This window comes from Phragmites australis, chromosome 6 (assembly GCF_958298935.1).
Source record: "Phragmites australis chromosome 6, lpPhrAust1.1, whole genome shotgun sequence".
Taxonomy (NCBI): domain Eukaryota; kingdom Viridiplantae; phylum Streptophyta; class Magnoliopsida; order Poales; family Poaceae; genus Phragmites; species Phragmites australis.
This window is the reverse complement of record NC_084926.1, coordinates 43,286,087-43,299,167: the sequence shown is the minus strand read 5'-3', so window position 1 is coordinate 43,299,167 and position 13,081 is coordinate 43,286,087. Positions and strand designations below refer to the sequence as shown.

The 13,081-nt window shown below is 40.6% G+C and overlaps 1 protein-coding gene across 2 annotated transcripts; it reads left to right on the top strand.

Annotated features, from left to right (window-relative positions):
* Window positions 1-630: 630 nt before the first annotated feature.
* LOC133922670 (COP1-interactive protein 1) lies at window positions 631-11,342 on the top strand. Of its 2 annotated transcripts, none has more exons than XM_062368090.1 (9): window positions 631-970; window positions 1,068-1,253; window positions 1,344-7,229; window positions 7,729-8,512; window positions 8,645-9,333; window positions 9,451-9,577; window positions 9,659-9,740; window positions 9,820-9,934; window positions 10,815-11,342. In XM_062368090.1, the coding sequence occupies exons 1-8, from the start codon at window positions 890-892 to the stop codon at window positions 9,917-9,919; spliced, it is 7,935 nt and encodes a 2,644-aa protein (XP_062224074.1). In that variant the 5' UTR covers window positions 631-889; the 3' UTR covers window positions 9,920-9,934; window positions 10,815-11,342. The 2 variants fall into 2 exon arrangements, with proteins under 2 accessions (XP_062224074.1, XP_062224073.1); XM_062368089.1 differs by having other exon boundaries at window positions 7,726-8,512.
* Window positions 11,343-13,081: the final 1,739 nt, after the last annotated feature.

The window sequence follows — 13,081 nt, the reverse complement described above, 5'->3', positions numbered from 1 at the left end:
AGCTTCACGACATCTTTTTCGTATCATAGCATAGGTATATGAGCACATACCAATGGAAGGTATTCGAGCGAGAATTGCCCTGACAAGTGTATGGCTTAATGAAAACGATTCATTTATGTCCTCAATGACAATTGTCTTGCTAACTCTAAAACCGTGTATTTCTACTTTACATATTCCTTAGTTGACCAAAATTCTAGTTGATTGTGTTGAGAAATTTGTACCATAAATACAATATTACAATGTTTTATTAGAGATACACTATATTATAATTATCAGTGAGGTTAGGCACTTTTTATTACTATAATCGGCATCTAAATATTAATCTAGAGAAAGATCAAACATCTGAGAAGCGTGAGCATGAACTGATACCAGATTTGTTTTTTATTTTGATTATAGATTCTAGCTTAAAAATAAAAATAAACAGACAGCCTCGTTTTAAAAGTTGATTCTCAAGATCTATAAATTAAGTTACACTAAAAAATTCAACAATCTATAATTTAATAAAAAAACTTCTATATGAAATTTAAATTATGATAATTCATGCCATACGAGAAGGAAGGGCGAAAAAAAAAAAAATGGGAGAGACGCGAAAGCCGTCGTGTTCCTTCCTTCCCTCTCGTAGCTCTCGAACCGACACCGGCCACCAACCCGGCCGGGCCCAGCCCAAACCCACGGTAACGTGGAACACGGCGGAATTTCTCTCTAACTCTCGTGTTCTTCTTCTTTCTCCTCCCAGATCCCCAAATCTGAGTACGCGATTCCCTCCCACCTCCGAGATCTTCCCGGTTGGCGCCAACCCGGTTCGATTCGGGCCCGCCAGCGCTAGGGTTTGGCGGGATTGATGCCTCCGCGCCACGCGTGACCGCTGCCCGGGGCTGGAGATCTCCGCATGGATCACAGGGGCGGCGAAGGAGGTGGCGGCGGCGGAAACAGGAACCGCACCGATCTCCTCGCTGCCGGACGGAAGAAGGTATTGAAGCCCTCGAATTTCTTCTTCTTTTTTTGTGGTTTTTTGGGGGAGTTTTGTCACGATTTTTGATCGAGTGTTCTGGTTCGTCTGCATGTAGCTGCAACAGTTCAGGAAGAAGAAGGAGAAGAGGGGCCCCGGTAAGAGGGCTGAAGGCCATGCGGATGCTGAGGCCGAGGAAGGGGAGGCGAAGGCGGGGGCCGAGGCAGTGCCGGAGCCGAAATCGCCTGTTGGATTGAAGTTGCTCGCTGGGGAGAGTGGCAGCAGCCGTAGTACTCCATTTGAGGTGAAGATCGTGTTCTTCACTTGGGGGGGGGGGGGGTGAGTGGCTTGTTGTTGTTGTTGTTATACGTGTAATGCTCATTTGTCAATGCAGGAAGCAGAGAGATCGCAGGTTGAGCAATGCAATGGCCAAGGGCCTGGTGCCATGGGGTCCAGCCCTGTGGAGAATGTTGATGTGGTGCCTGGACAGGAGGAGGGTGATGATTATGAAGCACATAAAGTCAGTACTAGCGAGCAGGGGATTTCAGAGCGTGAAAGCTCTGGACCTGGTGATGGCGAGGGTCCAGCAATTCAGGCTATCAATGGTGATGACAGTGGTGATCTTGCAGAAGGAGCTCATCTGGGTGAGGTGTGTGTTGATAAGAAACTGCCAGATTGGATTTTGAAGGGAAATATGGAGTTGAATACTTCTTCTCAAGGTAGCGGCGCCGGTGATGATTTCAACCAACTAGGGGAACACCAGCAGGTGGAAATGGATCCTGCTGGCAGATCAACGAGTTCCGATTTCAAAGAAGTTGACGAGATGCCAATTCCTTCTCAAGACATCAGAGCTGATAATACTAATGATGAAGAAGGAGCTCGAGAAATGGTGATGGATGTTTCTGGGAGTCCATCAGATGTAATTATACAACATGATGTTGATCCCATAGTTTCTGCTGAAGTAGATGCAGAGACTACACATGAAGAACAGTTAACTGTTGCAGCTTCACATGAGATTCTTGAGAGTACTGCAAGAAGTGACACTAATGAGGAAGCTGAAGGAGTGGGCAAGGAAGCTGTCCAAGAAAACCCAAGTACAGCACATGTAACAGAGGAAGCTATCACTGCAGATGATTTGATTTTTCAGGCTAGGTCAACAGGGGCAGTGGGTATGCCGCTTTGTGAGGAGAACGTTGATCCAGCTTTATTTGGGACTGTTGTATTGCAAGAAATCATGACAGGTCATTTTGAGAATACTCAGAGGCATCTCTACTTGATAACTCTATCGAGGGATTTTCTTCAACTGCATCTAGATGAGGCTGCTGAAATGTATTCAGATTTTACACAGCGGTCTTCTGATGAAACCACCAAGCTCCAGGTACTACTAAAAGAAACTGAAGAAAGCAAGTTAGCAGTTAGCAAAGAGCTTCATCAGTGTAGACATGAGCTCTCGGAGGTGAACACAGTAAGGGGGGAACTTGAAGCAATCATAGCTTCTCTGAAAGAGGAAATCAACACTAGCAACTTAAAGTGCGCACATTTGGAAATTGAACTGTGTTCCTCCAAGGAGAACACACAACAAATCCAGAGTGAATTAGCTGACAGCAGATCGTTACTGGAAGCTGTACAAAAGGAGAATCTGGAGCTAACTGCAAGCCTTGCTTTTGAGAAAGAAGCCAAGAAGGAAGTTGAGGACCAGCGGGACCATCTATCTTCCGAAAACAAGAAGCTTTTATCGAAGTTGTCAGAACTTGAGCTTGGCTTAGTTTCTATGAAAGAGGAAATGAGTGCTAGCAGTAGCAGATGCAATGTTTTGGAGTGTGAGCTGTGTTCCTCCAACGAGAACATGGAGCATACTTTGACAGAATTGGCAAATTGTAGGGCTTTATTGGAAACATTTCAAAAGGATAATTCAGAGTTATCTGCGAATTTCGCCTCTGAAAAAGACGTAAATAGGAAACTTGAGGAGGACAATGTGTATCTATGTAATGAAAAGGATAGGCTTTCTTCAGATCTGTCTGAACTAAATGACAAGTTGCATCTCTCATATGCCAAACATAAGCAGCTAGAGTCACATGTCAAAGATGTGGAAACATACTTCGGACAACTTACTGAGCAGCTAATTGAGGAAAGTCTGTACAGCAGAAGCAGCGTCGATATTTACCAATCTGTAATCAAAGATTTGGACACAAAATACAATGTTGTGCCGGGCCAAGTTCAGAATGTTGTGCATCAAGAAAGTGAACTTCATTTGAAGTCACCTGAAGAAAATGCTGAAAGAGCCATTACGAACCCTGGACTTGTTGGGTATGGTACTAATCAGTGTTCTCTTAATCTGGTCAATGAGAATGACTCATGTAACTCTACTGCTTTGCAGTCACTGAAGGGCCATCTAGAGGTGGCAAAAGGTGATTTGCATGACCTTGAAAAGTTGCTAGAGAGGATTTCCTCTAGGTCTGATGGACGTGTTCTGGTATCAAAACTCATTAAATCCTTCGAGTCAAAAGGAAATGAGGATGATACTGGAATATCTGAGGGGGAGCATGATGATTTACAAAAGTTAACACGGGAGATGATATGCCGCCTTGGGGAAAAGTTGATGGCTATGAGCTCAGATCTTACAAAGACTGAAGAATATGTGTCTGAACTGTGTAACATAATTGAACTTTCGATCAATTCTGCTGTGCAGCATGATAAAGATAGACAACAGACTGTTGTTCTTGAGGACAAAATGGACGAACTTGCTGGGAAGCTGAGCAACTACAAAGATGCAATTGGTAATCTGCACAGTCAGCTCGCTATTGTGGAACAGGATGCAAACAGTAATGCTGGAAGGCTCATTGATCAAGCAGAACTGTTGCAGAAGGATGTGGCAGAAAGGATTTCCATTCTTGAGAAGGAGAGAATGTCTTTATCAAATTTGCTCAGTGAAGTAACAGATAAGCTCAGCTCTTTGAGAGGAATTGCGTTTCCTAATGATTTTAGTGAAAGCAAAGATCTTAATTTCCATGGTTTGAACTGTGTGGATCTTGTTGCCACATCATTCCAAAGTCTTCAGGAGAAATTAGAGGCTGCTCAAAATGATAATACCCAGCTAAGTAGTTCTTTGACAGAGCTCAAGAAAGCAAATTTTGTTGCTCAAGAGAGGAGTGAGCAAGCATATGGAATTGTCAAGAAACTGTATAATTCCCTGCAGGAACTTCTATGCGATTCTCTTAAAAATTCAGTTGAATTTGGTACAGGATATAATGATGAGGAACCAATTGAAAGTCAATATGGAAGACTCATTGAGCATTTAAAGAATTTGTTGCATGAGAACCATTCTATACTGTCAACCAATGCCGACCTAGAGTCGAGACTGTTGAGTAAATGCGAAGAAGTTGAGGAGCTCAACATGAGATGCAGCTCTCTAACAAAAAATATGAATGACATTTGCATTCTGAACGAGGAGCTTAAGTCAACTTTTTTGAGTAAGAATGCTGCACAAGATGAACTACACAGTAGATGCCTTGCTATAGCAGAAAAATTGGTTTCCCACTCAGCAAATCATTCCTCAACAATTCTTCCATTGATGTCTGATAGTGGTGAAGTTGAGGGGTCTAGCAAGGAAGACCATATTCTTACCACCTTTCTTCCATGCATTGAGGAGTGTGTGGCTTCGTGCATTGAGAAATTCGAAGATGCAGTTGAAGAAATCCGCTTATCAAAGATCTGCTTGCAAGGGATCAATACTTTTGACCATATTTCATCTGACAAGTGGTCTTCCCCCTTGCCTACATTGATCAAAGAAGAAATTGTACCAAAATTGTGTGACTTGCAAGACAGAGTTGACCAGCTCAATGCATTAAACATTCAATTAGAAACTGAAGTTCCAGTTCTCAGGGATGGCTTGAAAACACTGGGTGAAGCTCTTGATACTTCGCGTGCTGAGCTTCAGAAAAAGGTTTCTGAACTTGAACAGTTAGATCAGAAACTTTCATCTGTCAAGGAAAAACTTAGTATCGCTGTTGCAAAAGGTAAAGGTCTTATAGTGCAACGTGACAGCCTTAAACAGTCTCTGTTGGAGAAGTCTGGTGAGGTCGAGAAGGTGACGCAAGAATTGCAGTCAAAGGAAGCATTGCTGAAAGAGATGGAAGCCAGGCTCAAATCCTATACAGAAGCAGATCGAATTGAAGCTTTGGAATCGGAGCTCTCATACATACGGAATTCAGCTACGGCTCTAAGGGATTCATTTCTTCTAAAAGACTCTGTTCTTCAGCGGATTGAAGAAGTTTTAGAAGACCTAGAGTTGCCAGAGCAATTTCATTCTCGGGATATAGTCGAAAAAATAGAACTGCTGTCAAAGATGGCAGTTGGTGTTTCTTTTGCTCTATCTGATGGTGATAAGAGATCCTCCATTGATGGGCATTCTGAGTCTGGTGCAGCCATCGATGGCATAAATGATGAGCAAAACTCGAATTCAAATCCAGTGTCAAATGAAGTAAAGAACAAATATGATGAGCTGCATAGGAGATTCTATGAACTGGCTGAACACAACAACATGTTGGAACAATCACTAGTGGAGAGGAACAGTCTTATACAGAAATGGGAAGAAGTCCTTGGCCAAATTAGCATTCCCCCACAGTTCAGGATGTTGGAAGCAGAAGATAAGATAGCATGGTTAGGAAACAGACTGTTGGAGGTCGAACAGGAAAGAGATTCATTACAATCAAAGATTGAGCACCTTGAGGATTCCTCCGAGATGCTTATTGCTGATCTAGAAGAGTCGCATAAAAGGATATCTGAACTCAGCGCAGAGGTTGTTGCTATTAAGGCTGAGAAGGATTTCTTCTCACAAAGCCTGGAGAAACTGAGATTTGAGTTCCTTGGACTCTCTGAGAAAGCTATTCAAGATGAGTTTGTCAGAGATAATTTGCGAAAAGATCTATCCGAACTACAGGAGAAGTTAGATGAGAAAACTGAGAGCAAGAAGTATCATGATATGGACATAGAGATCAACAAACTCCTGAATTTGGTTCAAGACACATTGCAGGATGGCAGTAATTCTGAAATTCCATCGGATGCTACTTCTGCTGTGTTGTGTTTGGGCAAATTGTTGAGGAAACTTTTAGACGAATATGGTGCCCTTTTGTCCAAGTCCACTGTAAGCAGTTTTGCTGAGAGAGAGATTCATTTAGAGGAAACCAAGTCATCTAACAATGCATCTACATCAGAGACTGGTACATACGACAAAGAGATGGAACTGAATACTTTGAATAACGAGTTAGATCAAGCTCGCAATAGTCTGGCCTTGGTGGAGCAGCAGCGCAATGAAGCTGTGGAGAAGGTACAATCACTAATGCTGGAAATTGAGACTTTACAGGCTCAAATAAACAAATTGCAGGAAAGTGGTGCTGAGCAGATGCAAAAGAATCACTTGTTAGTTCTTGAACTAGAATCAGCAGGTAAGCAGCGGGACAATCTGCAAGAGCAGTTAAATCAGGAGGAGCAAAGGTGTGCCTCATTGAGGGAGAAATTAAATGTTGCTGTCAGAAAAGGGAAGGGCCTGGTGCAACACAGAGACAGCCTGAAGCAAACTATGGAAGAGATGAATGCTGTCATAGAGAAACTTAAAGATGAAAGAAAACAGCACATAGAATCACTTGAGACTGAGAAATCATCTTTAATGGGTCGATTGGCTGAGAATGAGAAGAGCTTGCATGATACAAACCAGTACTTGAGTGGATTATTAAATGCTTTGAATAAAGTGGATATTGCTCGAGAATTTGATATGGATCCAATCACCAAGGTTGAAAAGATAGCAAAGTTTTGCCTCGACCTGCAGGCAACAGTGGTTTCATCACAAAATGAAGTGACAAAATCGAAACGAGTTACGGAGCTGCTTCTAGCTGAGTTAAATGAAGCTCATGAAAGGGCTGACAACCTGCAGGAGGAACTGGTCAAGGCAGAAGCTGCACTTTCTGAATCTTATAAACGATATAATGTTATAGAGTCTGCAAGAGCTGATGCTGTTCGCCACCTTGAGCATATTATGCACGTGCAGTCACAAACAAGAAGGAAGCAAGTAGATCATTTGATGGAGTTGAACTCCGCCAGCAGTCAACTAAGAGAAGTCTGCTTTGAACTTTCACATTGTCTTGTCAATACATTCAGTAAGGACGTGGACCTTATTGGCCATATGGAGAGCTTCATGAAATCTTCTGGTAAATGGATGGACGGCGCTATGATCGACATACCCATCGCTTCTAAACATGCTTTGTCCAATAGCATGAACAGCAAGGTATACTATGCTATAAGTACACTTTTTTTGGCTTCGTTTCAATATACTCAGAGCACCTCCTATGGTTTATCAAGTTATATACTATTCTGAAGGTTAGACTGATTGCCCAGGTTAACTCATGTCTGTTTTTTTTTTATCACAAATGCTGCAGACATGTAACACCTAATCATTATCTTCTTTTTTTCGTAATTAGATAATTCCAACTTAACTTTCTTTAATTGAGGTTCATAGTGTTAAAAAGTAATATTTATATAGGATTCCTATGAGCTCATGTTACTTTACACTTGTTTTGGTTCACCATGAAAGCTACCAATGTTTTCCTTGGAATATGGCATTGCCACCACCCATAGTAAGATGGAAACTACATGACCATGCCTTTTTCCTGTGCTGAAAGAACACACAAATGTTGGTGCTACATGAGATTCTGAGAGCATTAATTTTGGATTTGCAATAAGTTATAACCGCTTTCTAATTCGTCTTAAAATGATTTGTACAGAAGGCTCATATTCCAAATGCTCCTTTGGAAATTAAGATGGACGATACCGACGAAAGACAGCTTTTGCATCATCTTGCTATTGCATGCCATGCTTTATCTGATTGTGTAAATGACTGTAATGATCTCAAAAGAAGCATTGATGAGCATGGCTTTTCAGTTGAACAGAAAGCAACCGAGCTATTTGATGTTATGTCCAACTTGCAGAACAGATTCACTTCTCAACATAATGAGTTGGAATCTTTGAGAGAAAAATTGGTCGAACTACAATCAGAGATGAAAGAGAAAGATGATGAGATTGTATCTATGCGCACGAATATGAGCTTGCTATATGAAGCATGTACTAGTTCAGTTGCTGAGGTTGAAGGAATGACTGTTATATACCCTGTTAACCGGAGCTATGTTGACTGTATAAAATCAATTGTTGAACAGTTAGTTGTGACTGTAAAAACTTATCGGAACAGTAATGAAGGCAGCACAAAGGAACTCAAGGCTACTGTTCTTGAGTTGCAGCAGGAGCTTCAAGTTAAAGATGTCCAAATTAGTACAATCAGTTCAGAGCTTTCATCTCAGTTAAGGGAGGCAGAATCTTCTGCGAAGCAGCTTTCTGTTGAGCTTGAAGATGCAAGGATGGAACTCTGCAATTTGGAGAAGCAAGTTGATGTGTTGCATAATCAGAAGAAGGCTTTAGAGACTCAAGTAAATGATCTTAAAGATATGGAGGCAGTGGCAAGTGAGCAGCATGGAAGAATGAAGGAATTGACTGATGAACTAAGCAGAAAAGACCAAGGTAAGCTGTTAGAACTTTCTGATTTGGTTTGGTTAGATTACTTGTATTTTATTCACTGCCACATGTTTTCACATCACCGAAGAAATGACACTTCTATTCTTGTGGTTTATATGTTGTTGGTGTATTGTGCAGAAATTGAAGGTTTGATGCAAGCACTTGATGAGGAAGAAAAAGAGCTTGAAGTCTTGGAGAACAAAAGCCACGACTTGGAGCAAATGCTGCAAGAAAAAGAATTTGCTTTAAAGAGCTTAGAAGTTTCTAGGACTAAATCTTTGGGAAAACTTGCAACAACTGTTGACAAATTTGATGAGTTGCATAGCTTGTCTGAAAGTCTTCTTGCGGAAGTGGAAAACCTTCAGTCACAATTGCAAGAGAGAGAATCAGAGATCTCTTTTTTGCGGCAGGAAGTTACAAGAAGTACCAATGAACTGCTAACCACTGAAGAGAGCAACAAAAAGTACTCATCTCAGATAAACGATTTCATTAAATGGTTAGAAACGGCACTGTCACAGTTCGGTGTGCATTGTGAGAGTATCGATGATTATGATTGCACCCATGTTCCTGCATATATGGATATCTTGGACAGGAAAATAGTATCTCTGATAGCTGAATCAGATGATTTAAGGGTTGCAGTCCAAAGCAAAGATTCTTTACTACAGGTTGAGAGGACCAGAATGGAAGAGTTGATGCGTAAATCCGAGGCTCAAGAAGCTTCTTTGAGCCCAAAGGATTCTCAGATAGGGTTGCTTCGCCGAGACAGGACATCCAGTCAACCGAGCAAATCTATAAACTTGCCAGGCACTTCAGAGATTGTGCAAATGGTAATTATGTTTTATTTTTTGTGAATATAAAGTACTTATACAAACTAGATAGAAGAAATTAATCATGTATTGGATTTGTTCATTTATGCTGACTTGCATATTTCAACTTGAGTGCAGACTGACAAAGTAAGCCCAGCTGCAGTTGTCACTCAGATTCGAGGTGCGCGAAAAGTCAACAGCGATCAAGTTGCTATTGATGTAGAAATGGAGAACAAACCATTGGATGATGAAGATGACGATAAAGGTGAACTGATGTCCTGCACGCTAAATACATACTTTTATTGTTAGTTTTGTTCTCCGGTTGATTTCACATTTGTTATTGCAGCGCATGGTTTCAAGTCATTGACCATGTCACACTTTGTTCCTAAGTTCACTCGACCTATATCGGACCGAATTGATGGGATGTGGTAACTGCAATTTCACCTGTTACTTTACTAATTGATGATGCTTTGCCTGGGTCACTCATTTTCTGTTTTATTTTAACAGGGTCTCAGGTGATAGATTGCTCATGAGACAACCGACCTTAAGGCTCGGCGTCTTGATATATTGGATTGCACTTCACGCATTGCTTGCTAGTTTTATTTGAAGTCTATATGTAAAGGTGAGCGGTGGTTTTACCAGCTGCCAATTAAACTTTCAACTGCTATAGCCCTACTGTCTATGGCGAACTGTGTTTGTGCACGTGGAAACATAACACATACTTGCACACATGTTTTATCAACACTTCTACTTTAGTACTTTTGCTGCATAGCATATGCACTTCATGATGAACATAATTTAGGGAGGGTGTATTCTGAAGCGTGTCGAAGTTAGCAATCCACGTGTTAGAACATAACTTATGCATTAGTCTTATTGTACCATTATTACTTTTTGTAACTATTACTAAGTACTTTTATAATCATTATTGTTCTCTTCATCATCTTTTTAGTTGGATCTTGTGGGTTTTATCTCTAACTTATCATTATTGTTTTCTCATCATCTTTTTAGTTGGATCTTGTGGGTTTTATCTCTAACCTACCCCAACTTGCTTGGGACAAAGGCTTGGTTGTTGTTGTTGTTTGTTTGTTTATCTTATGAGGTCCGACCTGCTGAATGTGCATCACTTCACACCACTGGTTTGACCAGAATCTATCTATTAGGAAATAAAACCAGATAAGCCTTATATCCATGTTCAAATATACCCTTTGATATGCCTCACCCACCGTTGATGATTGATGTGCACCCTCCAATCAGGTTTTCTCCAAGTACTGTAATGTTAGTACTTAGTACATTTACCGGTCCAACAAAATCATATTTAGTTGAGCTAAAAAGTGAATGAAACAAGTGCAAGCAGTAACTCTCTTAAGTAAAGTGCGCTGATAAAATGGGTACCGGTGAGCAAGGAACCATTTGGTATTGATAAAAGCGCACTGTTTTATCCAAGTGGAATTGTGTTTTTATTTTTGTCATATTAACTAACTTCTAGTAATGTTATTGTGCAGCTGTAGTAATCTCCTTGGCGAGTGACTGTACAGTACTATGTGTCCATGTCCATAGCAAGCAATTCAAAGCAAGCAGACAGTACTAATATGTTCTTTTAGAAATGTTACCGAATACATGAGCCATATTGGCAGCTGCGAACCATCTTCAGGCCGCATTTTCCGTCTTCGGCGTGCCTTAGCTTGGGTCCAAGAGCACCAGCAATGGCCAGACCGTGCACAAAAGGAGGACTACTGAAGAAAGCAGCAGCAACGAACCCCTGTACATACATTTTTGTTTGCTCTATTCTTCGCTTTTTTAGAAAGATGGTGAGCATTTTACATGCTAGCCTCTACATTATATGATACAGCATTACAGAAAAGTGTTATGGTAGTTTTGGAAGTTAGGGTTTTGGGATGGTAACAGGTTATCCCCCTCCCTTAAGTTGCTCTCTGTATTTTCTCAAGCCTTTTTTTTACATGCACAACACAGTAATTATTTCATTGTTATCAATACTGTGCAATGGGGAGCTTCAATTTTATTTTCTTCAAGTGAAACTGTGAAAAGGAATTGTATCAACATCGACCGGATGGCTGAATGTTCATACCAGATTTGCGCAATTGCACATTTGAATTAGAAGTAAATTTCTAGAGACAAACTGAAGTGCGAGCTGGAAAGCATTCAGTTATGTTTAGAAGACGATCCAATCCATGAGAGGAGTACACGGTAGGGTCGCTTTACCGTGCAAGATGATCAATCTGGGCCGTTGGATCTTGATCACAGATAAAAGAGAGCGTGGGAGGATTTGCCTAGCTGTCACTAATTTAGCTGTGTTTTAACAAAACATTACACCTCTCTTACTGACATATAGAGCTATATGTGTTGATGATATGTACTTAGAATGATAAATCTTCGAAACACGACTAATAAATTAGTGGCATACTAGGTTATACACACGTGCTTTATGTACATGGAATCAATCCACTATATAACAATCTGAATAAGAATATAGTATAAAAAAAAGAGAGATTTGTATATACGAAATTCATAATATGATCATATAATTTCAGAGGGAGAAGAATGATGAGTACTTGGATAGGAGGTTGGAGGGGGCAATATCGTCACAACTTGGCAATTTGTAGCAACGTTGTGAGTATGATTAAGATGATGCCTAATTTGTGAATGGATAAAAATAATTCTCACATAATACCTTGGTATAAAAATAATGCAATGGAGGGGATCTCTATAGTAGATGGCAATGGAGGCAACATATGGGCGGGGGCGCACCCTCTCTAGAAAGCTAACATAGTAGGCGAAATATGGGAGGTGGTGCACTATCTGGAGAAACTCGATAGTGAATGTATGAAATATAAATATTAAACGTCTAAGTATGAAAAATAAATAAGGTGAGATTGAGGGTATGTTTGGTTCGTGAATAAGTTCGCCACACCTAAGGTTAGCCAAGTGTGGTTAAGAAATTCTTAGTCACAAGTGTAGCAAAGTTAGTAAAAAAATTATGACAGTGTGGTTTGTCATAATTATGACAGTCAACCAAACATCTGTCTAAAAATCTATGGTGTGACTAACCTTAAGCATGACAAATTTAGACGCGAACCAAACAAGCTCTAAATATATTTTTGGAATGTATTAAAGATAAATATTAGACGTCTAAGTATGGAAGATAAATGATAAAATATTGAATATATTTTTAGAAAGAGAAACAGGTCTGTTGAAACTATTTCCTGCTACAGTAGTCGAAAGGGTTCGTAACACGCAAAGAGAGGAGAGTGGATGCGAGAGGAATTAACCGCTACCGTTGACCCCTTGGGTTCTTTATATAGGTGAGAGAGAGAGGTGAAACTTCCTTTCCAATCTTTGATGGGGTACAAATATTATAAGGAGACTCTTGGGCCTTTATACGGGTTGCTTCACTACATGGGCTTCTTTGTAGACTTGAGTCTTTCCTCTAACAGTAGCCAGTCAGCTGTAAGTTCTGATAGGATAGCGGGGCGAACAACTACGACTAGAAAAAGGTCTAGACCTATTGTCATCATGTACGTCTCACTAAAAACTCCATCCTAAAAACTGAAAGGACAATGATGTCGCCTAGAGGGGGGGTGAATAGGCATTTTACAAAAATTCATCTCCGGGTTGTACAGGTCCGGAAACTCCGGTGAAGTCCGGATTCTCCGGTTTCTGTATAGAACAGAGCCCGAAACTGAATAAAAAGGATGGGTAGAGAGTTCTAACTCAAACCAAGTGATGTCGTGTGTTCTCGGAGATGATTCCA